Raw genomic sequence first — 24,725 nt, 5'->3', positions numbered from 1 at the left:
GTAAATTTTGAAAACTCAGCAGTGGTCACAGGACTGGAAAAGGTCAGTTTTCATTCCAATCCCAAAGAAAGGCAATCCCAAAGAATGCTCAAACTACCGCACGATTGCACTCATCTCACACGCTAGTAAAGTAATGCTCAAAATTCTCCAAGCCAGGCTTCAGCAATACGTGAACCGAGAGCTTCCAGATGTTCAAGCTGGTTTTAGAAAAGGCAGAGGAACCAGAGATCAAATTGCCAACATTCGGTGGATCATCGAAAAAGGAAGAGTTCCAGAAAAACATCTATTTCTGCTTTATTGACTATGCCAAAGCCTTTGTGTGGATCACAATAAACTGTGGAAAATTCTGAAAGAGATGGGAATACCAGACCACCTGACCCACCTCTTGAGAAACCTATATGCAGGTCAGGAAGCAACAGGTTAGAACTGGACATGGAACAACAGACTGGTTCCAAATAGGAAAAGGAGTACATCAAGGCTGTATATTGTCACCCTGCTTATTTAACTTGTATGCAGTGTACATCATGAGAAACACTGGGCTGGAGGAAGCACAAGCTGGAATCAAGATTGCTGGGAGAAATATCAATAAACTCAGATATGCAGATTTTACCTCCCTTATGGCAGAAAGTGAAGAGGAACTAAAAAGCCTCTTGATGAAAGTGAAAGAGGAGAGTGAAAAAGTTGGCTTAAAGCTCAACATTTGAAAAACTAAGATCATGGCATCTGGTCCCATCACTTCATGGGAAATAGATGGGGAAACAGTGAAAGCAGTGTCAGACTTTATTTTTTTGGGCTCCAAAATCACTGCAGATGGTGACTGCAGCCATGAAATTAAAAGACACTTACTCCTTGGAAGGAAAGTTATGACCAACCTAGATAGTATATTAAAAAGCAGAGACGTTACTTTGCCAACAAAGGTCCGTCTAGTCAAGGTTATGGTTTTTCCAGTGGTCATGTATGGATGTGAGAGTTGGACTATGAAGAAAGCTGAGCGCCGAAAAATTGATGCTTTTGAACTGTGGTGTTGGAGAAGACTCTTGAGAGTCCCTTGGACTGTAAGGAGATCCAACCAGTCCATCCTAAAGGAGATAAGTCCTGGGTGTTCATTGGAAGGACTGATGCTGAAGCTGAAACTCCAATACTTTGGCCACTTGATGCAAAATGTTGACTCATTGGAAAAGACCCTGATGCTGGGAGTGATTGGGGGCAGGAGGAGAAGGGGACAACAGAGGATGAGATGGCTGGATGGCATCACCGACTCGATGGGCATGAGTTTGAGTAAACTCTGGGAGTTTGTGATGGACAGGGAGGCCTGGTGTGCTGCAGTTCATGGGGTCGCAAAGAGTTGGACACGACTGAGTGACTGAACTGAACTGAACTGACCTGAATGGTCTAGTGGTTTTCCCTACTTTCTTCAGGTTTAAGTCTGAATTTGGCAATAAGGAGTTCATGATCTGAGCCACAGTCAGCTCCTGGTCTTATTTTTGCTGACTGTATAGAGCTTCTCCATCTTTGGCTGCAAAGAATATAATCAATCTGATTTTGGTGTTGACCATCTGGTGATGTCCATGTGTAGAGTCTTCTCTTGTGTTGTTGGAAGAGGGTGTTTGCTATGACCAGTGCGTTCTCTTGGGAAAACTCCATTAGCCTTTGCCCTGCTTCATTCTGTACTCCAAGGCCAAATTTGCCTGTTATTCCAGGTATTTCTTGACTTCCTACTTTTGCATTCCAGTCCCCTATAATGAAAAGGACATCTTTTTTGGGTGTTAGTTCTAGAAGGTCTTGTAGGTCTTCACAGAACCTTTCAACTTCAGCTTCTTCAGCATTACTGGTCGGGGGATAGACATTATACATAGTAGGATATGTATGTCAATACCAATCTCCCTTTTCATCCTATCCCCATTTCCTCCTTGGTATCAATATATTTATTCTGTAAATCTGTGTCTCTGTTTTGGAGTAATGTTTTAAATGTGTACAAAGATGTAGGATTATAAAGGATAACAGTTACAACTGACCCTTGAACTACTCGAGAGTTTGTCCAGTCACTAGAGCACGGCAGGCTCCCCTGTGCTTCATTATCTGCTGTAGTTTGCTCAGATTCATGTCCATTGAGTCAGTGATGCTATCTAATCATCTCATCCTCTGCTGCCCACTTCTCCTCCTGCCCTCAGTCTTTCCCAGCATCAAAGTCTTTTCCAGTGAGTTGGCTCTTTGCATCAGGTGACCAAAGTATTGGAGCTTCAGCTTCAGCATCAGTTCTTTCAGTGAATATTCAGGGTTGATTTCCTTTAGGATTGACTAGTTTGATCTCCTTGCAGTCCAAGGGACTCTCAAGAGTCTTCTCCAACACCACAATTCAAAAGCATCAGTTCTTTGATACTCAGCCTTCTTTATGGTCCAGTTCTCACATCCATACATGACTACTGGAAAAACCATAGCTTTGACTATATGGACCTTTGTCAGCAAAGTGATGTCTCTGCTTTTTAATACACTGTCTATATTTGTCATACTGGAGCAGGTGTCAAGTAGTAGCTGGTTCGTAGTGTTTTTGTGAGCATAAAATTGGGTAATCCTTTGGCCAGGCATCTAAACTGTGCTATCTCCTGTGGTAGCCACTAGTCCTGTGAAACTGACTATAGAGCATTTAAAATGTGTTTAGTGCCAGTGAGAAATTGAATTTTAATTAAAGCAGCAACTTAAATTACTTAAAATTTACATTAAAAGCTCAAGTAACATGAAATATTTTTCCATTAAATGAAACTTTATTGTTTTAGTAAGATTATGTTTTACTTTAAGCACTGTATTGTATAAGACAGGCATCAGCAAACTTTTCCTGTAAAGGGCTAGGTAGTGGATATTTTAGGCTTTGTGAGCTGTATGGCTTTTATTGCACATACCCAACTCTGCTTTTGAACTGGGAAAGCAGAATGTGTAAACAAAAGAGCATGGCTGTGTTCCAGTAAAAGTTTATTTATGGATATTGAAATTTGTATTTCATAATTTTCACATCATGAATCATTTTTCTTTTGATGTTTTCTAAGCATTCAAAAATGTAAAACCTATTGTTTTTTAATGAAAATACTAACTGAAGTATACTTTGATGTATAGTATTATATAAGTTACAGGTGTACAATATAGTGATTTACACACAGGTTTTAAAGGTTATACTCCATTTATTACTTATAAAATATTGGCTATGTTCCCTGTGTTGTACAATATGTCTTGTAGCTTATTTTGTACATAATAGTTTATACTTATACTACTACTATATAGTACTCATGAGCTATATGGAAATAGACAGCAGGTTGAATGTGGCTCATAGATATATCCCAAGATTGATGAATTCATGTCTCTCAAAAGTAATTTATAAGACTGTGCACAGCAGCTATATTCATAATGGCTTTAAACTGAAAACAACCTAAATGTTCATCACAGAGACTGGGTTTAAAAATTTTCAGTATATTCATAAGAGTGGATTACTCCATAGCAGTGAAAAAGAATGAACTGTCTTTAGATGATTATGTTGTACATTGGATGATTATCACTAAGTGTTATCAGAAAAGCTAGTTACAAAGATTAATATTGTATGATTCCATTATGTGAAGTTCTATAATGGCAAAGGTAATCTGTGGATTTAGAAATTAGAAGACATTGCTCAGTTGGATAAGGGGAGGTGATTAACTAGAAAGGGATATGAAAGCACTTTGGCTATTTGTTATGAGGTTATATATATACATTTGTAATTAGCCTCCAACTAATAAAAATAAATGGAAAAAAAAAAGTCTTCAAATGAGGCTTCCTGGTAGCTCAGTGGTAAAGAATCTGCCTGCCAATGCAGGAGACACAGGTTTGATCCCTGATCTGGGAAGATCCCACATGCTGTGGAGCAACTAAGCCTGTGCACCACAACTATTGAGCCTGTGCTCTAGAGTCTGGGAGCCACAACTGCTGAAGCCTGTGCACCCTAGAGCCTGTGCTCTGCAACAAGAGAAGCCACTGCAATGAGAAACAAACCCTTGTCACAGCTAGAGAAAAGCCTGCAGCAATGAAGACCCAGCACGGCCAAAAATAAACAAATTTTTAAAAGTCTTCAAATAGTTAAGCTCTGTGTACATTATCATCATCCCTCCATACAAAATACTCTTTACATAATTTAAGAAGAAATCAATTATTTGTTGACTTTTAACATTATAGTATTTCTTAGTAAAATCTAGATCTCTGGCCATAGGGGTCCATATTGCTTCATAGCAACCATCAGCCAAACTGTGCTTTTACAGTAGGGCAGCCAGTAGCCATACTACTGCAGCTCCTGAGTGCCTGAAATGTGGTGTATCTGAATTGAGGTCTGTGGTACAGGGACGTACACATGGGGTTTAAAGCATTAGTCTGAAAAGAGAATGTAAACTATTATATTAATTTTTATCTTGTTTACATGCTGTCATCGATAACATTGGGTTAAAATATACTAAATTAATTTCACCTCTGTGTTTTGCTTTTTTTAAGTTGAAAAATATTAGTTGTGACAAAATATACATAATATAAAATCATCTTAACCATTTTTAAGTATACAGTTCAGTAGTGTTACGTGTATCCACATTGTTGTGCAACCAATCTGCCTACATTGCAAGGTGGAAACTCCACCCCCATTAAACAACTCCCCAGTCCCCTTCCCTCCAGCCTCTGGCATCCACTGTTCTACCTTCTGTTTCCATGAGTTTGATGATTGATCCGTCATGTAAGTGAAACCATGCAGTATTTGTATTTTTTCACTGGCTTCTTCACTTAACATTTTTTTTTTTGTTAATGTAGCTACTATACAATTTACAATGATACATGTGGCTGCAATTATATTTCTCAGTTCAGTTCAGTCACTCAGTCATGTCCTACTCTGCGACCCCATGGACTGCAGCATGCCAGGACCTCCTTGTCCATCACCAACTCCCGGAGTTTACTCAAACTCATGTCCATTGAGTCGGTGATGCCATCCAACCATCTCATCCTCTGTCGTCCCCTTCTCCTCCCACCTTCAATCTTTCCCAGCATCAGGGTCTTTTGAGGACAGTGCACAGCAGCTGTTTCTTTGTAATTAATCTTTTATTACTGTGTTTATGCTGCTTATGTTTTTTTCTAATGAATTGAGGGATGTATTTCTAATATTCATGACACCATCAAACATGGGAAAACAAAGGATTTTTCCCTTAGAGGATCACATGTTTAAAAAAGCAGAGACATGATTTTGTTTGTGGAAGGGAAAAATAGTCATTTCTATTTAATATACAAAGCATTTCTGTGTTCAAATAATACAACCTAAGATACCATTATGAGACAAATGATTGCTGTGCTCATTGTGTCCTTGGCCCCTGTCAGTATTTTATTTGAACTCTTAATTTGTTTCCTATCTGCTAATTTAATTCAGTTTGGGAGAAAAGATTCTAACCAATTACTGCAGATAGATCTTCTCCTGTGATTACTTGACATATATCACTGGATAGTAGGTACTTTATTGATTAATTTTCTAATAAAGTTTTGCTATTAAATTTGCTGTACGTATGACTGTGAAACAACATTTAGACTGAATGTTGACAAACTAGTTTTGCTTTTCACTTTTAAGAAGCTTGTAACATAAAAAAAAGCTTGCATCACCTTAAGAAAAATAGCACTTTCATTAGTTTTGAATAATAGGAATATAAGTATATATGGTTACAATTCTGTTACGTAAAAGTTGTTTAAAGCCTTGAAAACAAAGAAAGTATGAGAGAAATTCAGCTGTATTTTGTCTTCTGCTGTCTGAGGGAGGGAGATTCTTTCCCAGGTGAACAATTCTGGAGAAATGCCATAGCCAGGGAAGGAGAATTTGTGATATGACAGTGTCCTAAAGGACAGCTGGGGGCCCTAGTGTAGTAGTTGATATTCACCAACCAGGTTTGTGTTCCATTGTTCCTGGAGTTATCTGTTAAACACCAGTGAAACACTGGTCAGGGAGCTTACAAATGCCGAACATTTCCTTTTTTTTTTTTCTTCTCTTTCCAGATAGGGCTTGTAAGTAGTGTCATCCTCTTGTGGGCAGATTAGAGTACAAGTTATTTTATGTGATCTTGTTCAGTTTTTTAAGATCCTTTTTTGCAGACTGAGCTGTAATAAATACCTTTCTGAGAAGAGAACCATAGGATTAGCTCATATTTGATTTACTGAGAATCTAGACTTTCTTTTCTCTTGCCTTCTTTCTTTTGAAGTCCAGTCCTGCCTTGAGTGCTGAAGAGCTGCCAGGGTTAGGAAATAATAAAATATTAAAAATGGTGGCCATCGTCTCTTTAGGGGAAAGTCTTGGTTTAATTTTCCAGATTGGTTATTCTATTCATGTCTCTTGGGCTCTTGGCTGATTGATCACGCAGGGATTTGTCATATTGCCTACTTCTTTGAATTGAATGTGGACATAGCAACTAAAAATAAACATGATGTGGATATTAGAGAACCAGGGGCCTTCTTTTCCTGGGGAGCTGAGATACTGCTTGCTGTTGCTAAGATGTTTTCTGGCTGTAACACAGCAGTGATCATTGGAAGTGCAGCTGTGTTTTTGGAAGAGCAAGCTAAGGGAAGGCAAAGGCACACTGATGAATATTATCCTAAACAATGAATCCAGATGCAAATCATTATGCCTAATCCAGAATATTATACCCATTTTTGGTGTTCTTTGTGCTGTGTTATTGTGTGTGATTTGCTCTGCTGAGAACTTGAAGTGTGCCAAAGTATCATTTCTGTTTTCAGAATAGTTTTGTCAGAAATTTGAAAGGTAAGTAAAAATACACCAGACTGTTGCATTTCAGCTCTTTGTGGTATTGAGTGTGGCTAATGGTTTTGACAGTAGAATTTGACTGAACGTTGGATTGATTGCTCTAACTTGATGCCATTTTCCTTATTCCATTACAAAAAGACAACTGGAGATTGTGTGTGAACATTCCTTGAGCAATAACATAGGATGAGAACGTGTTGTATCCAGTAAGTTTGCCCTGGGAATGAGGGGCCTTTCTATAGGGTAGCAGCACTGACCTATGAAGAGCCAGCTCTGCCACAGACATGCTGTGTCATCTTAGCTCCTTCTGGTCTGTTTCCCCATCTGTAAAAGAAGGGTAATGATCATCTTACTGTAGCGAGTTGTGAGGATTAAATGAGTTAATATTTGCAGGTCTTAATATAGTCTCTGGCATATAATAAACACTATATAAGTTTGCCTGCTACTGTTGTCACTTGATACTGATTTCTGCAATGTCACATCCCTTTTCTTGGTGCCAAACTAAAGGCTGAAATGGAAGATCTGTCCAAAACCTGAATTTGTTCTAGAATGATTGGACAGCATTTAAAAATGTTGAGCCAAGATACCTTGCTAAACTGTAGCACATGACATTATTATAGGAGTCTTTATTGTGTTGAAATCAGATTTAATCTATATTTAGTGCTCTGGAATTTTTCCTCAAAAGTGACTCATCTTTTGGCCATTGAGTTCCCCTTTTTGCAGTTTTCAAATAAAATCTCACTTGAGCTTCTTTGATTCTGCTCCTAAAGAACTGCCGCTGCCTCGCTTTATGATGTCAAAGACTGATGCTGAAATCCGGTTTGGGAACACGACTGAGCTGCATGGAACTAAAGTTCAGATTCCATATTTAATCACAGAAAAAAATACCTTCAAAAGAATCGACGATGAGGATAAACAGGTAAATAGTCTGATCAGGCATGTCTGTTTGCTCCTGACCATGAACCCTCACAGAGCAGTGCCTCATAGCTGCTGTCAAACTTCCAGTTACTTGAATTGCACCATCTGGGATACAATTATAGTCTTGGAGTGTGCCTATAAAGTTTCCTTGTAGCAAGAAGAAGAAGCTGATGCATAGCAATTACCATGAGCCATCTCTGGGCCATTTAGAGCCTACTTTAATGTAGAATTGTGTCTGAAGTAAGGCTACTGCTTTAACACACTTATTTGATTTATCTAACCACCATTTCCAAATGGGTTTTTTGAAATGTAACTTCTAGGAGTTTTTAATAAGTGCTTTCTTCCAAAAATCTGGTTTCTCTGGTTAAATGTGGTTGGAGAACACTGTTTCATGCCTTATTCTTGGGGGAAAGGCTAAATACTTGGTCTTAGACATTCATGGTGCACGTTAGCACAGTAAAGGCCCTGACAAGTCCTGCAGTAAAGAGACCTGGAGATTGGCATGTACTAAACTTCTTTCACCAGGGAATCCCTTCTTGGAGGGCCATCTTGGGAAATGCTGCCTTTACATGTACAGGTCAGGAACAAGAATAGGGTGGACAGGCTTTTAAAATTAGACCACTAATTGCAGTAGTCAGATAGTGATGAGTAGAGAGAAAAGTGTAAAATTCCAGATGAGTAGGTCTGTCAATAAGAGGTAAAATAGACTTACACATTAGTGAGCACTCAGGGCATCAAGGTACTTGCAGTGAAGATACTGAATTATGCAGAAAAGTCAAATCATATTCAATGTAGTACCTTCTGTATGGAAAAGAAATTTGTCATGTTTTAGAAAGACCAATAAAAATGTTTTTCAAATGCAATGACTATTAAAGGATTAAGTTGGAAAACTAATGTATATGGTTCACCCTAATAATGCTGGATATTTAAAGTATTGTTGCAGTATTCATATTTAAGTGACATATAGTATGTTCTGTTGTATAACATCCTAATTCTGATACATTTTAAACTAGTTCTTAAGGGATTTATATAAAAAGAAGTACAGGCATACCTTGGAGACGGTGCAGGTTCAGTTTCAGACCACTGCAGTAGTCACACGAGTTTTTGGTTTTCTAGTGCTTACAAAGGTTAGATTTACACTATACTGTAGTCTGCTAAGTGTGCAATAGCATTGTGGCTAAAAAACCGTAATGTATATATCTTATTTAAAAAAATGCTTTATTGCTAAAAACTGCTAACTTACCATCTTAGCAAGTAGTAGTAACATCAAACCTCACTGATTACACATTGCCATAAAAATACAATAATAATGAAAATGTTTGAAATATTGTTAAGGATTGTCAAAATGTGACACAGAGATATGAAGTGAGCAAATGCTATTGGAAAAGCGGAGCTGGTAGACTTGCTTGATGCAGGGTTGCCATAAACTTGGTTTTTTTCATGGCTAATTCATTTCAATGTATAACAAAAACTACTGTAATGATGTAAAGTAATTAGCCTCCAACTAATAAAAAAAATTTAAAAAAAATAAAAAAATAAAAAAAGTAATAGCTGTGAAGCTCAATGACATGAGGTATGCCTATATCAGAATCTTCAGCCAGTACTCTTTGGCATGTTTTCCCACCAGCGTTTGGAGAGGAATGAGGGCCTACTATCCCAGGATGATTGATACTCTGGGAACTTTCAGGCCCATCCCCTGGCAGTGTCACTGAGGACACATCCTTTCACTTCAGTCTGGATTTATGCTAGGCCCACCCAGTCTGTGGTTGTGAACTTATAATTCAAAGCAAATATTCTTTCTTTTACTTGAAAAAGAGTACTTGATTGGTATCTCAGATTGAATTACTTTATTATTATTTTTGACTAAGAACACCTATATAGTCTGTATGCTGATAAAAAGTACAGTTTCCTTGTTACCAGTCTATTAGTAGCATTAAAAAAAAGAGAGGAAACCCAGTAGCTAAGTAATAGTAAAAAGCCAAGTAATAATAGCTTGTCTCGCCTGTGGTCCTACATAAAATTCACATTTGAATTGAGATTTGTACTTTATTAAGGTGCCATCCTACTGTTTAGGAGTAGGCTAGTTGGGGTTTACCCATAATGAATTGTTTTGGAATTTCTCAGTATAAAAAAGTTGACATTTTACTTTGTCTAGACAGCTCCAAGAATATTTAGCATTACCATTTAAAATATTTTAAAAATATCCACAATTGTTGGAAAACTTGATAAATGTAGATCCAGGAAATAAGAGCCTTTATTAATGAGTGAAAATTGAATCTATTCACAAAGAGATCAAAATTGTGGTGTATGAATGTTATTTCATGTGATCAGTTGTCTTTTGTTTTCCCAAGGAAAATATTATTGGAGTAACTAGAAGTGTGTCAGGCTTGTTTTAGTAATTTAGGTAACTGAGTTCTGGCGAGACTGTTTTCTGAGAGACTTTTGAATCCCCAGCCAGTGCTTTTTAACCAAGCTGTGTTTTTGAGAAAACATCTTCATTTGTTAAAGCAGTCGGCTTACTGGCAGTAGAGTTGCATTATACTTCATAACTGCAGCTCAGAGCACCAGGCTCCTTGAGTGATTCCCTCTGAACTCTGCTCTGATTCTTTGAAGCAGGAAACGCAGTCTCCCTCGATGTCACCTCTTGCCTCCCCTCCTTCTTCCCCGCCTCATTACCAGAGGGTGCCCTTGAGCCATGGCTACAGCAAACTGCGGAGCAGCACGGAGCAGATGCATTCAGGTAAGAGGCCAGCTGTCCCACGCAGTATCTTAGAGACACTTTCCTCTATCAGTCAGCCATGCGGCCAGTTTCTGAGTCTCCTGACTTATCTCTGGCTCTGTAAACCGGACTCAGTTTAATTTTATACTCTCAAGCAAGGTTTAAAAAAAATATAAAATGAAATCTTTATTAGTAATGCCTTGTTTTCTGTCCTACAAACTAGTTCATCTTTAGACTTGTAGATAATGATTTAGATGATTTAATCCTTCATTTACAAATTTCATTACATAGGAACATAGCACATGAAGAATTTGTATTGTTTTGGAATTCTTATTCCTTTCTGCAAACATACCAAACATATTTATATACCTGCTCTCATGAAACTACTTAAAAAATAGAATTCTGCAGAAGAGTTGATTCAGCCTTTAAAGACTGAGCACATAAGTGAAAATATTTAGCTCTTGTGCTTGAGAATAAGAATAATAAAAGAAATGCCAGGGGAAGCATTGTGTTGAGGTGTGTGAAGTACCCAATTGTGGCCTTGCTTGCTTGCTCACATTTTTGTTACGTTGACTCTGTTAGTGGTAAAATATGTTAGTTGGTTGTGAGAATGACTTGTACAGTTGGCTGCCTAGGCTGCAGTGCTTAAAGCTCCACAAATTCACTGCAGCATCTTGTCCTTGTGGAGTTCAGGCTCCTAGCTGAAGATATGACCTTTAAAGGTATTCTAGAATTGGATATCTGTAACCCTCCACCCTTTTTATTCTGTGAGCTGTAACTGAAAATGACCCAGTTTCTGCAGGTTTTTTGCTGCACTGAAAATAGTGATGACTTCTAGAGGGACACAGATAAAAGTGTGCTAGACTGAACTAAAGAGAGGCTATAATCTTGCTGAAAGAAGCAGATATGGCATGATGGGAAAATCTTTTTTTCCTTAATTTTTCTTTATTTATTTTTGGCTGTGTTGGGTCTTTGTTGCTGTGCACAGACTTTCTCTAGTTGCAGCAAGTGGGGACTACTCTTTGTTGTGGTGCATGGGCTTCTCATTGTGGTGGCTTCTTTTCTTGTGGAGTACAGGGTCTAGGCACATGAGCTTCAGTAGTTGCAGCTCTCAGGCTCAGTAGTTGTGGCTCATGGGTTTAGTTGCCCTGTGGCACGTGGAATCTTCCTGGACCAGGGATCAAATACATATCCCCTGCATTAGGAGGCAGATTCCTATCCACTGCGTTACCAGGAAAGTCCTGGGAAAATCTTTTGATTGGAATCAGAAGATGAGGGTTTATGTGACCAGCTATGTGACCTTGGGCAAGCTACTTACTACTCTGAACCATGATTTTCCTTTCTTCTTTTGAAACAGAGTAATAGTATTCTGTAGGGCTGTTGTGAGTATTAGCGAGAACATGAGTATAAGGGAATAGGAATGAAAAATCACTCCCCTGGAACTTGAGTGTCCCATTGGTGTCTGAAATGAAATGGGATTGAGAATTCTTCATTTTTCTCTTATAATCTCTCCTGCCGAATTTCCCTGTTTTTAGAAGTGGATTTTTTTCTTAATTTTATCTAGCTTTGGAAGTTGGAGTCTTATGCCTAGCATGGTGCCTAGTTTTTGGTTTTTAATTCAAAGGTGAGTCATTTTTGTTCTACTGAGTCACCAGGTTCTACCCTGTCTTTTTTTGGTTGGTATTCCTTAAAAAACCTGTCTGTACCAGCTTTCTCTCCTTCATACTCCATTTCTCCTCATTCCATTCAAATTGGGCTTTCATTCCCCTAGTGTCAAGGAAACAACCTGCTTTTCTTCTTTGTTGTTGACTTTTAGAAGCTTGTGTCAAGGTTGTCCATGCTTTCATTCTTTTTTAGCCTTTTTTTAAAAAGTGAGGTAAAATTTACAAGTGATAAAATGCACACGTTTAAAATCTTCAATTTGAGTTTTAACAAATGGATATACCCATGTATCTACCACTTTTATCATGGATAAAATATTTTCTTACTATATGATCCAGCAGTTCTACTGCTGAGTATATATCTGAAAAAAATAAAGGCACAAATTTGAAAAATGACATGCACCCCAATGTTCTGAGCAGTATTATTTACAATAGTCAAGATACAGAAGCAACCTAAGTGTCTATCAGCAGATGAATGAATAAAGAAGATATACATGTACATGCATATACACAATGGAATATTGAATCATAAAAAAGAATGAAATTTTACCATTTGTAACAACATGGATGGATCTAAAGGGTATTATCTTTAGTGAAATAAGGCAGAGAAAGAGAAATGGTATCACCTATATGTAGAATCTAAAAAATAAAATAGGTGAATAAATTTAACAAAACAGAAACCTACTCAAAGACACAGAGAACAAACCTAGTGGTTGAAAGTGGAGGGAGTAGGGGATTAATAGGTACAAACTACTTGGACTTCCCTGGTGGCACAGTAGATAAGAATCCACCTGCCAATGCAGGGAACATGAATTTGATCCTTGGTCCAGGAAGATTCCATATGCTGTGGAGCAACTAAACCCATGCCACAACTACTGAGCCCAAGCTCTAGAGCCTGCACGCCACAACTACTGAGCCTGAGCACCACAGTGAAGAGAGTAGACCACGCAAAAGCAATGAAGACCCAGTGCAGCCCACAAAAATGGTTCATTTAAGAGGTACAAACTACTATGTATAAAATACATAAGCTACAAGGATATATTATACAGCACAGGGAATATAGCCATATTTTATAATAACTTTAAATGGAATATAATCTATAAAAATACTGAATCACTATGCTAAAAGTATATTGTAAATCAACTGTATACTTCAATAAAAAGTCTGCCTGACATTAAAACCAATATTTCTGTCACCTCAGAGATGCTCCTTTCCAGTCACTTTCTCTGTGCTCCCTGCCTCCCCCATGCAAACATAGTTCTGATTTTTATCACTGTAGATTAGTTTTGCTTCTTCTAGAAACTCATGTAAATGGAATCATAGTGAATTACCAGGTGTCTTTTCCTCAGCACAGTGGTTGAGATTCTTCATGTTACGTGTCTCAGCAGTTTGTTCCTGTTAATATATTACTCAGTGTTTTTCCACTGTATGAATGTATCATGGAGTGATGATCCATTCTTCTGCTGATGAGTATTTAGGTTATTTCCAGCATTTGGCTGTTATGAATAAGGATGCTGCAAACACTTGTGTATGATTCTTTTTGTGACATATGTCATTTTTCTGGCACCTGGGAGTGGAATTGATGTACCTTAGGGTAGGTATAAGAAACTAATAAAGAGTTTCACTAAGTGACTGCATACTCCCATAGGCAATGTATAAGAGTTCAGTGTTCCTTGCCAGCAGTTGGTACTCTGGTTTCTTTCTTCAGTGTTTTTAATCTTAGCTATTCTGTTACATGTGAAGTGACATTTTCTTGTGGGCACTCTTTTGTTCTTGAAACATTGTTTTCTAAGTTTCTGTTACCCCTTCCTGGTTTTTCTTCTACATCATGATCCCTAAACTTGAATTTATGCCTTTTCAGAAATGAGTTTTGCTGCTAGGACAATTTTCTAGGAATACATTTTTCTAGGGTTGTTTCTCTGTCCAAGATTCTGCCATAATTTCTGGCTAATGGGGCATATGTGTATGTTTTAAATTAGGCTCAGCATCTTTGGATAGTCTGTGATTCAGAGCCCCTCTTCTACCTCTCTCCTGGGTGCCTGCTCATCTCCTTTGCTGAATGTAGCTATAGCTGATGCTCACTGGATAAGACTTAAGTGCCATGCATTGTTCCAAGTTCTTTGTATGCATTGTTTTCTACTTACCACAACCCTCAGAGGCAGAAGTTGCTATCTGTATTTTTAAAAATAAAGTTTAAATCACAGTAATACTTCTCCTTCCCACTCAACCTGTTTCCTGTTTTCAGAGGCAACTACCTTTCTTGCTTTTTTTTTAAATTTATTTTTTAAAGTACAGTTGATTTACAGTGTTTCAGTGTTCAGCAAAGTGATATATATATGTGTGTGTGTGTGTGTGTCCTTTTTCAGATTCTTTTCCATTATAGGTTATCACAAGATACTGAATATAGCTCCCTGTGCTATACAGTAGATCCTTGTTTATCTATTTTGTACTAGTAGTGTGTATATGTTATTGTTTCATTTGTTGTATAAAAACTTCTGAGTTTAATTAGGTCCCATTTTTAAAAAATAAGCCCTTTTTCAAAAAATTGTTTCTTGTTCTCATTGGGTCTTAATTGCAGCATGCATGTGGGACCTAGTTCCCAGACCAGGGATTGAACCTGGCCCCCCTGCACTGGGAGCATGGGGTCTTAGCCACTGGACCTCAAGGGAAGTCCCAGGTCTTATTTTTAAATTTTTCTTTTTGTTTCCACTACTGTTGGAGATGGATCCAAAAAAATATTGCTGTGATTTATGTCAGAGTGTCCTGCCTATATTTTCCCCTGAAAGTTTTACAGTATCTGGTCTTAAATTTTGGCCTTGAATCCATTTTGAGTTTTTTATATGGTATTAGAGAATATTCTAATTTCATTCTTTTACATGTAGCTGTCCACTTTTCCCAGCACCACTTATTGAAGAGACTGTCTTTTCTTCATTGTATATTCTTACCTCCTTTGTTGTAGATTAATTGACCATAAGTGCATGGGTTTATTTCTGGGTTTTCTATCCTGTTCCATTGATCTATGTGTCTGTTTTTGTGCCAGTACCATACTGTTTTGATGACTGTAGCTTTGTAGTATAGTCTGAAGTGAGGAGGTGTGATTCCACCAGCTCTGTTCTAATTTTCTCATTATGGCTTTTGGCTGTTTGGGATCTTTTTTGTTTTCATACAAATTTAATTTTTTTTTGTTCTAGTTCTATGAAAAATCCATTGGTAATTTGATAGGGATTATATTCAATTTCTAGATTGCCTTGGGTAGTATGGTCATTTTAGCAGCATTGCCTTTTCCAGTGTAAGAGCATGGTATTTATTTCCATTTGTGTCATCTTCAGTTTCTTTCATTAGTGTCTTACAGTTTTCTGAGTACAGGTCTTTTGCTTCCTTAGGTAGGTTTATTCCTAGGTATTTTATTGTTTTCTTTCTTTCTTTCTTTTATTTTTTTCTGATGTGATAGTGAGTGGGATTGTTTCCTTAATTTCTCTTTCTGATACTTCATTGTTAGTGTATAGAAATGCAACAGATTTCTGCATATTAGTTTTGAATCCTGCTACTTTACCAAATTAATTGATGTGTTCTAATAGTTTTCTGGTGCCATCTTTAGAATTTTCTGTGTGTAGTATCACATCACCTGCAAACAGTGACAGTTTTACTTCTTCCTTTCCAATTTGGATTCCTTTTGTTTCTTTTTCTTCTCTGATTGCTATGGCTAGGACTTCCAAAACTATTGAATAAAAGTGGTGAGAGTGGACATCCTTGTCTTGTTCCTGATCTTAGAGGAAATGCTTTCAGCTTTTCACCATTAAGTATGATGTTAGCTGTGTGTTTGTCACATATGGGCTTTGCTATGCTGAGGTATATTTTTTCTATGCAGAGGTAACTACTTTGACTCTTTAAACCTGCTTCTTCTGCTATCTAAAGTCTTATCTTAAAATCAATGTCTGTTCTACTTTTTCTTATGCGTATTATTCTTATGAATCAGTTCTAGGTATCTTCTCACTTAAGAGCATGGGCTATGATGTCAGTCTCCTGGGCCTAAAGGTAGACTTGGTAGGCCTGCATTTCTCATTTCTTTCCCTTTCCAGCCTATATCACCATGGGTATTTTGCTTTTCTTAGCCTCAATTTCCCTTATCTGTGAAATGAAATAAAGTCTGCCTTAGAATTTTGCTCTGTGGATGAAATGAGTAATATTATATAAATGTCTATTCCTAGCACAATTCCTGGCACATTGTAGGTGCTAAGATGCTCCCTTGTATTTTCTTTTGTGTTTCTAGAATATGATACTCATTATGTTTTTGAAGCTCAAGTATTCTTGAAAGTCACCTTCTAGATATCATTCATTGGGTGACTGCAGATGGAGAGTCTTTATTGGGCAGTTAGTTGTGATCTCTGTTCTAGTTTGACACTGAATCTCAGAGTGATGAAATCTTTAAGGTTCATTTTATAATCTTCCCCTTTTGGAAAGGTGGTAGTACTAGTTCCTTGTTCAGCCTCTTATAAGGGGATCTAAGAATTATTTGTTTTGCATTGAATTGCATGTTTCAGGTTTTATTTGGGAGGGGGAAGAGTAGAGACAATGAGTAGTACCTATCTTTTACCTCCTGCGTTCAGTTTCAGTTGAGGAATGAGACAGGAGTCAGACCGATAGTGGCCTGAATATCAGCTCTGGTACCAACTGATAGAAGCATGTGTCTAAGATTTGTGACCAGATGGCTTTAGACACTCATCTTTCCAGTCACAGGCAGGTGTGACCAACCTAGGCTTCCCACAGGAGTTTGAGGAGAAAATCTGCCGTTGAAGCCAGGCCTCTCAAAAAATGACCCACCATGTGGCTCAGTGTTCATTTAAGCCTTATTGATAAGATACGTCTGTCTCTTCCAAGGAAAGGAAGGCCATTTTTGGTGAGGGATTGGAGCCATGGGCCAGTCAGCCTCCCCCTACATGTGTCCTTCCTGAGCAGTAGAAATTCCCTCCCTCTAAGGGGAGGCAGAGGAATGTGGGATCAGCTTCCCAGGGAAAGCTTATGACCCTTGGTATTCCAGCCATGGTACAGTTTGCTGTGGTTCAGACCTTTCAGTAGGAGTTAAATTTGATGATCCTTCAAAATGGAATGATCCTAAAAATCCTTCTTCGAGAACACCACCTGCCTACCATCTGAGACTTATTTTTTAAGATTTGGACTATGAGTTCTCTATGTATGTTTCTTTTGCAGGTTTTATGTTTTTCATCTATTCTTAGCAGCATCAGAAAATCCACTTCATGTTTTTCCAGACAGTGATTTTGATGTTTTAATGTAATTTAATGTTATAATATTGTGTTAATAATAATTGTATAATAATGTATTCCATTTCCTTGGAGGAAATACAAAGAACAGATGTGAGCCCAAGATTGGTTTGTTGTTCCTGATGTGCTGTTGTTATACCTTATTTATTTTAAAAAGTTCAAACTCTGCTAAAGGTGATGCCACAACAGGCTGCTCTTCTGTCTCTACCTAATTTTATGTATAAGGAAGCTATAGAAGGAAAGCCTTTTACTTATTTATATACTTCCAAAAACCTGAAATGTTAATCTACCGAGATCAGAAATGGTTTCATCTTGAGTGATAATTTCGCCTTTCTTTTTTTTTTGTTTTTTAATTTTTTTCATTTATTTTTATTTGTTGGAGGCTAATTACTTTACAGTATTGTAGTGGTTTTTGCCATACATTGACATGAATCAGCCATGGATTTACATGTGTTCCCCATCCCAATCCCCCCTCCCGCCTCCCTCCCCATCCCATCCCTCTGGGTCTTCCCAGTGCACCAGCCCTGAACACTTGTCTCATGCATCCAACCTGGGCTGGTGATCTGTTTCACCCTTGATAGTATATTTGTTTCAATGCTATTCTCTCAGAACATCCCACCCTCGCCTTCTCCCACAGAGTCCAAAAGTCTGTTCTATACATCTGTGTCTCTTTTTCTGTTTTGCATATAGGGTTATCGTTACCATCTTTCTAAATTCCATATATATGCATTAGTATACTGTATTGGTGTTTATCTTTCTGGCTTACTTCACTCTGTATAATGGGCTCCAGTTTCATCCATCTCATTAGAACTGATTCAAATGAATTCTTTTTAATGGCTGAGTAATATTCCATAGTGTATATGTACCACAGCTTCCTTATCCATTCGTCTGCTGATGGGCCTCTAGGTTGCTTCCATGTCCTGGCTATTATAAACAGTGCTGCGATGAACATTGGGGTGCACGTGTCTCCTTCAGATCTGGTTTCCTTGGTGTGTATGCCCAGGAGTGGGATTGCTGGGTCACATGGCAGTTCTTTTTCCAGGTTTTTAAGGAATCTCCACACTGTTCTCCATAGTGGCTGTACTAGTTTGCATTCCCACCAACAGTGTAAGAGGGTTCCCTTTTCTCCACACCCTCTCTAGCATTTATTGCTTGTAGACTTTTGGATAGCAGCCATCCTCACTGGTGTGTAATGGTACCTCATTGTGGTTTTGATTTGCATTTCTCTGATAATGAGTGATGTTGAGCATCTTTTCATATGTTTGTTAGCCATCTGTATGTCTTCTTTGGAGAAATGTCTGTTTAGTTCTTCGACCCACTTTTTGATTGAGTCATTTATTTTTCTGGAATTGAGCTGCAGGAGTTGCTTGTATATTTTTGAGATTAATCTTTTGTCTGTTGCTTCGTTTGCTATTATTTTCTCCCATTCTGAGGGCTGTCTTTTCACCTTGCTTATAGTTTCCTTTGTTGTGCAAAAACTTTTAAGTTTCATTAGGTCCCATTTGTTTATTTTTGCTTTTATTTCCAGTATTCTGGGAGGTGGGTCATAGAGGATCCTGCTGTGATTTATGTCAGAGAGTGTTTTGCCTATGTTCTCCTCTAGGAGTTTTATAGTTTCTGGTCTTACATTTAGATCTTTAATCCATTTTGAGTTTTTTGTGTATGGTGTTAGAAAGTGTTCTAGTTTCATTCTTTTACAAGTGGTTGACCAGTTTTCCCAGCACCACTTGTTAAAGAGGTTGTCTTTTTTCCATTGTATATCCTTGCCTCCTTTGTCGAAGATAAGGTGTCCATAGGTATGTGGATTTATCTCTGGGCTTTCTATTCTGTTCCATTGATCTATATTTCTGTCTTTGTGCCAGTACCATACTGTCTTGATGACTGTGGCTTTGTAGTATAGTCTAAAGTCAGGCAGGTTGATTCCTCCAGTTCCATTCTTCTTTCTCAAGATTGCTTTGGCTATTCGAGGTTTTTTGTATTTCCATACAAACTCTGAAATTATTTCTAGTTCTGTGAAAAATACCGTTGGTAGCTTGATAGGGATTGCATTGAATCTATAGATTGCTTTGGGTAGTATACTCATTTTCACAATATTGATTCTTCCGATCTATGAACATGGTATATTTCTCCATCTATTTGTGTCCTCTTTGATTTCTTTAATTGGTGTTTTATAGTTTTCTATGTATAGGTCTTTCATTTCTTTAGGTAGATATACTCCTAAGTATTTTATTCTTTTTGTTATAATGGTGAATGGTATTGTTTCCTTAATTTCTCTTTCTGTTTTCTCATTTTTAGTGTATAGGTATGCAAAGGATTTCTGTGTGTTAATTTTATATCCTGCAACATTACTGTATTCATTGATTAGCTCTAGTAATTTTCTGGTAGAGTCTTTAGGGTTTTCTATGTAGAGGATCATGTCATCTGCAAACAGTGAGAGTTTTACTTCTTCTTTTCCTATCTGGATTCCTTTTATTTCTTTTTCTGCTCTGATTGCTGTGGCCAAAACTTCCAAAACTATGTTGAATAGTAGTGGTGAGAGTGGGCACCCTTGTCTTGTTCCTGACTTTAAGGGAAATGCTTTCAATTTTTCACCATTGAGGATAGTGTTTGCTGTGGGTTTGTCATATATAGCTTTTATTATGTTGAGGTATGTTCCTTCTATTCCTGCTTTCTGGAGAGTTTTTATCATAAGTGGATGTTGAATTTTGTCAAAGGCTTTTTCTGCATCTATTGAGATAATCATGTTTTTTATCTTTCAATTTGTTAATGTGGTGTATTACATTGATTGATTTGCGGATATTAAAAAATCCTTGTATTCCTGGGATAAAGCCCACTTGGTCATGATGTATGATCTTTTTAATATGTTCTTGGATTCTGTCTGCTATAATTTTGATAAGGATTTTTGCATCTATGTTCATCAGTGATATTGGCCTGTAGTTTTCTGTTTTTGTGGCATTCTTGTCTGGTTTCGATATAAGGGTGATGGTGGCCTCATAGAGTGAGTTTGGAAGTTTGCCTTTTGCAATTTTCTGGAAGAGTTTGAGTAAGATAGGTGTTAGCTCTTCTCTAATTTTTGGTAGAATTCAGCTGTGAAGCCATCTGGTCCTGGGCTTTTGTTTGCTGGAAGATTTCTGATTACAGTTTCGATTTCCTTGCTTGTGAATGCTCTGTTAAGATCTTCTATTTCTTCCTGGTTCAGTTTTGGAAAGTTAGACTTTTCTAAGAATTTGTCCATTTCATCCAAGTTGTCCATTTAATTGGCATAGAGCTGCTGGTAGTAGTCTCTTATGATCCTTTGTATTTCAGTGTTGTCTGTTGTGATCTCTCCATTTTCATTTCTAATTTTGTTGATTTGGTTCTTCTCCCTTTGTTTCTTGATGAATCTGGCTAATGGTTTGTCAATTTTATTTACCTTTTCAAAAAACCAGCTTTTAGCTTTGTTGATTTTTGCTATGGTCTTTTCTGTTTCTTTTGCATTTATTCTGCCCTAATTTTTAAGATTTCTTTCCTTCTGCTCACCCTGGGGTTCTTCATTTCTTCCTTTGCTTTAGGTGTAGAGTTAGGTTACTTATTTGACTTTTTTCTTGTTTCTTGAGGTGAGCCTGTATTGCTATGAGCCTTCACCTTAGCACTGCTTTTACAGTGTCCCATAGATTTTGGGTTGTTGTGTTTTCACTTTCATTCGTTTCTATGCATATTTTGATTTCTTTTTTGATTTCTTCTATGATCTGTTGGTTATTCAAAAGTGTGTTATTTAGCCTCCATATGTTGGAATTTTTAATAGTTTTTTTTCCTGTAATTGAAATCTAATCTTACTGTAGCATTGTGGTCAGAAAAGATGACTGGAATGATTTCAGTTTTTTTGAATTTACCAAGGCTAGATTTATGGCCCAGGATGTGATCTATTCTGGAGAAGGTTCCATGTGCACTTGAGAAAAAGGTGAAATTGATTGTTTTGGGGTGAAATGTCCTATAGATATCAATTAGGTCTAGCTGGACCATTGTGTCATTTAAAGTTTGTGTTTCCTTGTTCATTTTCTGTTTAGTTGATCTATCCATAGGTGTGAGTGGGGTATTAAAGTCTCCCACTATTATTGTGTTATTGTTAATTTCCCCTTTCATACTTGTTAGCATTTGCCTTACATATTGCGGTGCTCCTATGTTGGGTGCATATATATTTATAATTGTTATATCTTCTTCTTGGATTGATCCTTTGATCATTATATAGTGTCCTTCTTTGTCTCTTTTCACAGCCTTTATTTTAAAGTCTATTTTATCTGATATGAGTATTGCAACTCCTGCTTTCTTTTGGTCTCCATTTGCGTGAAATATTTTTTTCCAGCCCTTCACTTTCAGTCTGTATGTGTCCCTTGTTTTGAGGTGGGTCTCTTGTAGACAGCATATATAGGGGTCTTGCTTTTGTATCCATTCAGCCAGTCTTTGTCTTTTGGTTGGGGCATTCAACCTATTTACATTTAAGGTAATTATTGATAAGAATGGTCCCATTGCCATTTGCTTTGTTTTGGGTTCATGTTCATACAACCTTTCTGTGTTTCCTGTCTAGAGAAGATCCTTTAGCTTTTGTTGAAGAGCTGGATTGGTGGTGCTGAATTCTCTCATTGCTTGTCTGTAAAGCTTTTGATTTCTCCTTCATATCTGAATGAGATCCTTGCTGGGTACAGTAATCTGGGTTGTAGGTTATTCTCTTTTATTACTTTAAGTATGTCCTGCCATTCCCTTCTGGCCTGAAGAGTTTCTATTGGAAGATCAGCTGTTATCCTTATGGGAATCCCCTTGTGTGTTATTTGTTGTTTCTCCCTTGCTGCTTTTAGTATTTGTTCTTTGTGTTTGATCTTTGTTAATTAGACTAATATGTGTCTTGGAGTGTTTCGCCTTGGGTTTATCCTGTTTGGGACTCTCTGGGTTTCTTGGACTTGGGTGGCTATTTCCTTCCCCATTTTGGGGAAGTTTTCAGCTGTTATCTCCTCGAGTATCTTCTCATGGCCTTTCTTTTTGTCTTCTTCTGGGACTCCTATGATTCGAATGTTGGGGCATTTCACATTGTCCCAGAGGTCCCTGAGGTTGTCCTCATTTCCTTTAATTCTTTTTTCTTTTTTCCTCTCTGCTTCATTTATTTCCACCATTTTATCTTCTACCTCACTTATCCTATCTTCTGCCTCCATTATTCTACTGTTGGTTCCCTCCAGAGTGTTTTTGATCTCATTTATTGCATTATTCATTTTTAATTGACTCTTTTTTATTTCTTCTAGGTCCTTGTTAAACATTTCTTGCATCTTCTCAATCCTTGTCTCCAGGTTATTTATCTGTAACTCCATTTTGTTTTCAAGATTTTGGATCATTTTTATTATCATTATTCTGAATTCTTTTTCAGGTAGATTCCCTATCTCCTCCTCTTTTGTTTGGCTTGGTGGGCATTTTTCATGTTCCTTTACCTGCTGGGTATTTCTCTGCCTTTTCATCTTGTTTAGATTGCTGTGTTTGGGGTGGCCTTTCTGTATTCTGGTAGTCTGTGGTTCCTTTTTATTGTGGAGGTTTCTCCCAGTGGGTGGGGCTGGATGTTTGGCTTGTCGAGGTTTGCTGGTTAGGGAAGCTTGCGTCAGTGTTCTGGTGGGTGGAGCTGGATTTCTTCTCTCTGGAGTGCAATGGAGTGTCCAGTAGTGAGTTTTGAGATGGGTCTATGTGTTAGGTGTGACTTTGGGCAGCCTGTATGTTGACGCTCAGGGCTATGTTCCTGCGTTGCTGGAGAATTTGTGTGGTATGTCTTGCTCTGGAACTTATTGGCTCTTGGGTGGTGGTTGGTTTCAGTGTAGGTATGGAGGCTTTTGGATGATCTCTTATTAATTAATGTTCCCTGTAGTCAGGAGTTCTCTGGTGTTCTCAGGTTTTGGGCTTAAGCCTCTTGCCTCTGGATTTCAGTCTTATTCTTCCAGTAGCCTCAAGACTTCTCCATCCATACAGCACTGATAATAAAACTTCTAGGTTAATGGTGAAAAGATTCTCCACAGTGAGGGACACCCAGAGAGGTTCACAGAGTTACATGAAGAAGAGGAGGAGGGAGCAAGGAGATAGAGGTGAGCAGGAGGAGAAAAAGGGGGATTCAAGAGAAGAGACACAGATCTAGGTAGCACTCTGTTCCCTAAGTATTCTCCATAGCCCAGAACACCCACAGAGATTCACAGAATTGGATTGAGAAGAGAAGGGGGAGGGAGGAAATAGAGGTGATCTGGGGGAGAAAAAGGAGAGTGAAAAGGGGGAGAGAGTGATCAAACCAGTAATCACACTCCTGAGTAAAAATGGGTACTGAAGGTTGGATTCTTAAATGTCCAAAATTGATATCAAATACTGAAAAACAAAGATTAAAAATCTAGAGTAGAGGTTAGACTCTTAAAAATACAATATTAAAAAACAACAAAAACACAAAAAAATTAAGAAATATATATGAAGTTTGCTTTAAAAATAGGGTCCTTTTTTTTTGCCAGGTTATAGTGGGTTATAAAAATGAAAATTAAGGAGTAATAGAGGAGTAATAGATGGACTTTAAAAAAAAAGAAAGAAAAAAAATTTTTTAATTAAAAAAATAATAATAGTAAAAATATATCTAGGAATTTCTCTGGAGCTGTTGTGGGCAGTGTGGGTTCGGTTCAGTTTCAGATAGCTCCTTGTTCCAGCTTACACTTCTCAGTATCTATAGGCCCCTTCTGGTGTCAGTTCAGTTCAGTTCAGTTGCTCAGTTGTGTCCGACTCTTTGCAACCCCATGAATTGCAGCACGCCAGGCCTCCCTATCCATCACAAACTCCCGGAGTTTACTCAAACTCATGCCCATCAAGTCGGTGATGCCATCCAGCAATCTCATCCTCTGTCGTCCCCTTCTCCTCCTGCCCCCAATCCCTCCCAGCATCAGGGTCTTTTCCAATGAGTCAACTCTTCGCATGAGGTGGCCAAAGTATTGGAGTTTCAGCTTCAGCATCAGTCCTTCCAATGAACACCCAGGACTAATCTCCTTTAGGATGGACTGGTTGGATCTCCTTGCAGTCCAAGGGATTCTCAAGAGTCTTCTCCAACACCACAGTTCAAAAGCATCAATTTTTTGGCGCTCAGCTTTCTTCACAGTCCAACTCTCACATCCATACATGACCACTGGAAAAACCATAGCCTTGACTAGACAGACCTTTGTTGGCAAAGTAATGTCTCTGCTTTTTAATATAATATCTAGGTTGGTCATAACTTTCCTTCCAAGGAGTGTCTTTTAATTTCATGGCTGCAATCACCATCTGCAGTGATTTTGGAGCCCCCCAAAATGAAGTCTGACACTGTTTCCACTGTCTCCCCATCTATT

The 24,725-nt window shown here is 37.9% G+C and overlaps 1 protein-coding gene across 2 annotated transcripts in view; it reads left to right on the top strand.

The window, feature by feature from the left end:
* The window catches only part of REPS2 (RALBP1 associated Eps domain containing 2), a 250,518-nt gene that overhangs the window by 70,812 nt on the left and 154,981 nt on the right, over positions 1-24,725 (top strand). The window contains exons 3-4 of one of the 2 annotated variants that reach the window (XM_070464477.1): positions 7,561-7,709; positions 10,325-10,448. In XM_070464477.1, the coding sequence (XP_070320578.1) occupies positions 7,561-7,709; positions 10,325-10,448 (273 nt within the window). Of the gene's footprint in view, positions 1-7,560; positions 7,710-10,321; positions 10,449-24,725 lie in introns of both variants that reach the window. The other variant, XM_070464476.1, reaches the window with a different exon arrangement.

The sequence above is a fragment of the Odocoileus virginianus genome, unplaced genomic scaffold (assembly GCF_023699985.2).
Source record: "Odocoileus virginianus isolate 20LAN1187 ecotype Illinois unplaced genomic scaffold, Ovbor_1.2 Unplaced_Contig_25, whole genome shotgun sequence".
NCBI classification, from domain to species: Eukaryota; Metazoa; Chordata; class Mammalia; order Artiodactyla; family Cervidae; genus Odocoileus; species Odocoileus virginianus.
Note: the sequence above shows the minus strand (reverse complement) of the source record. Positions and strands in the feature narration are given on the sequence as shown.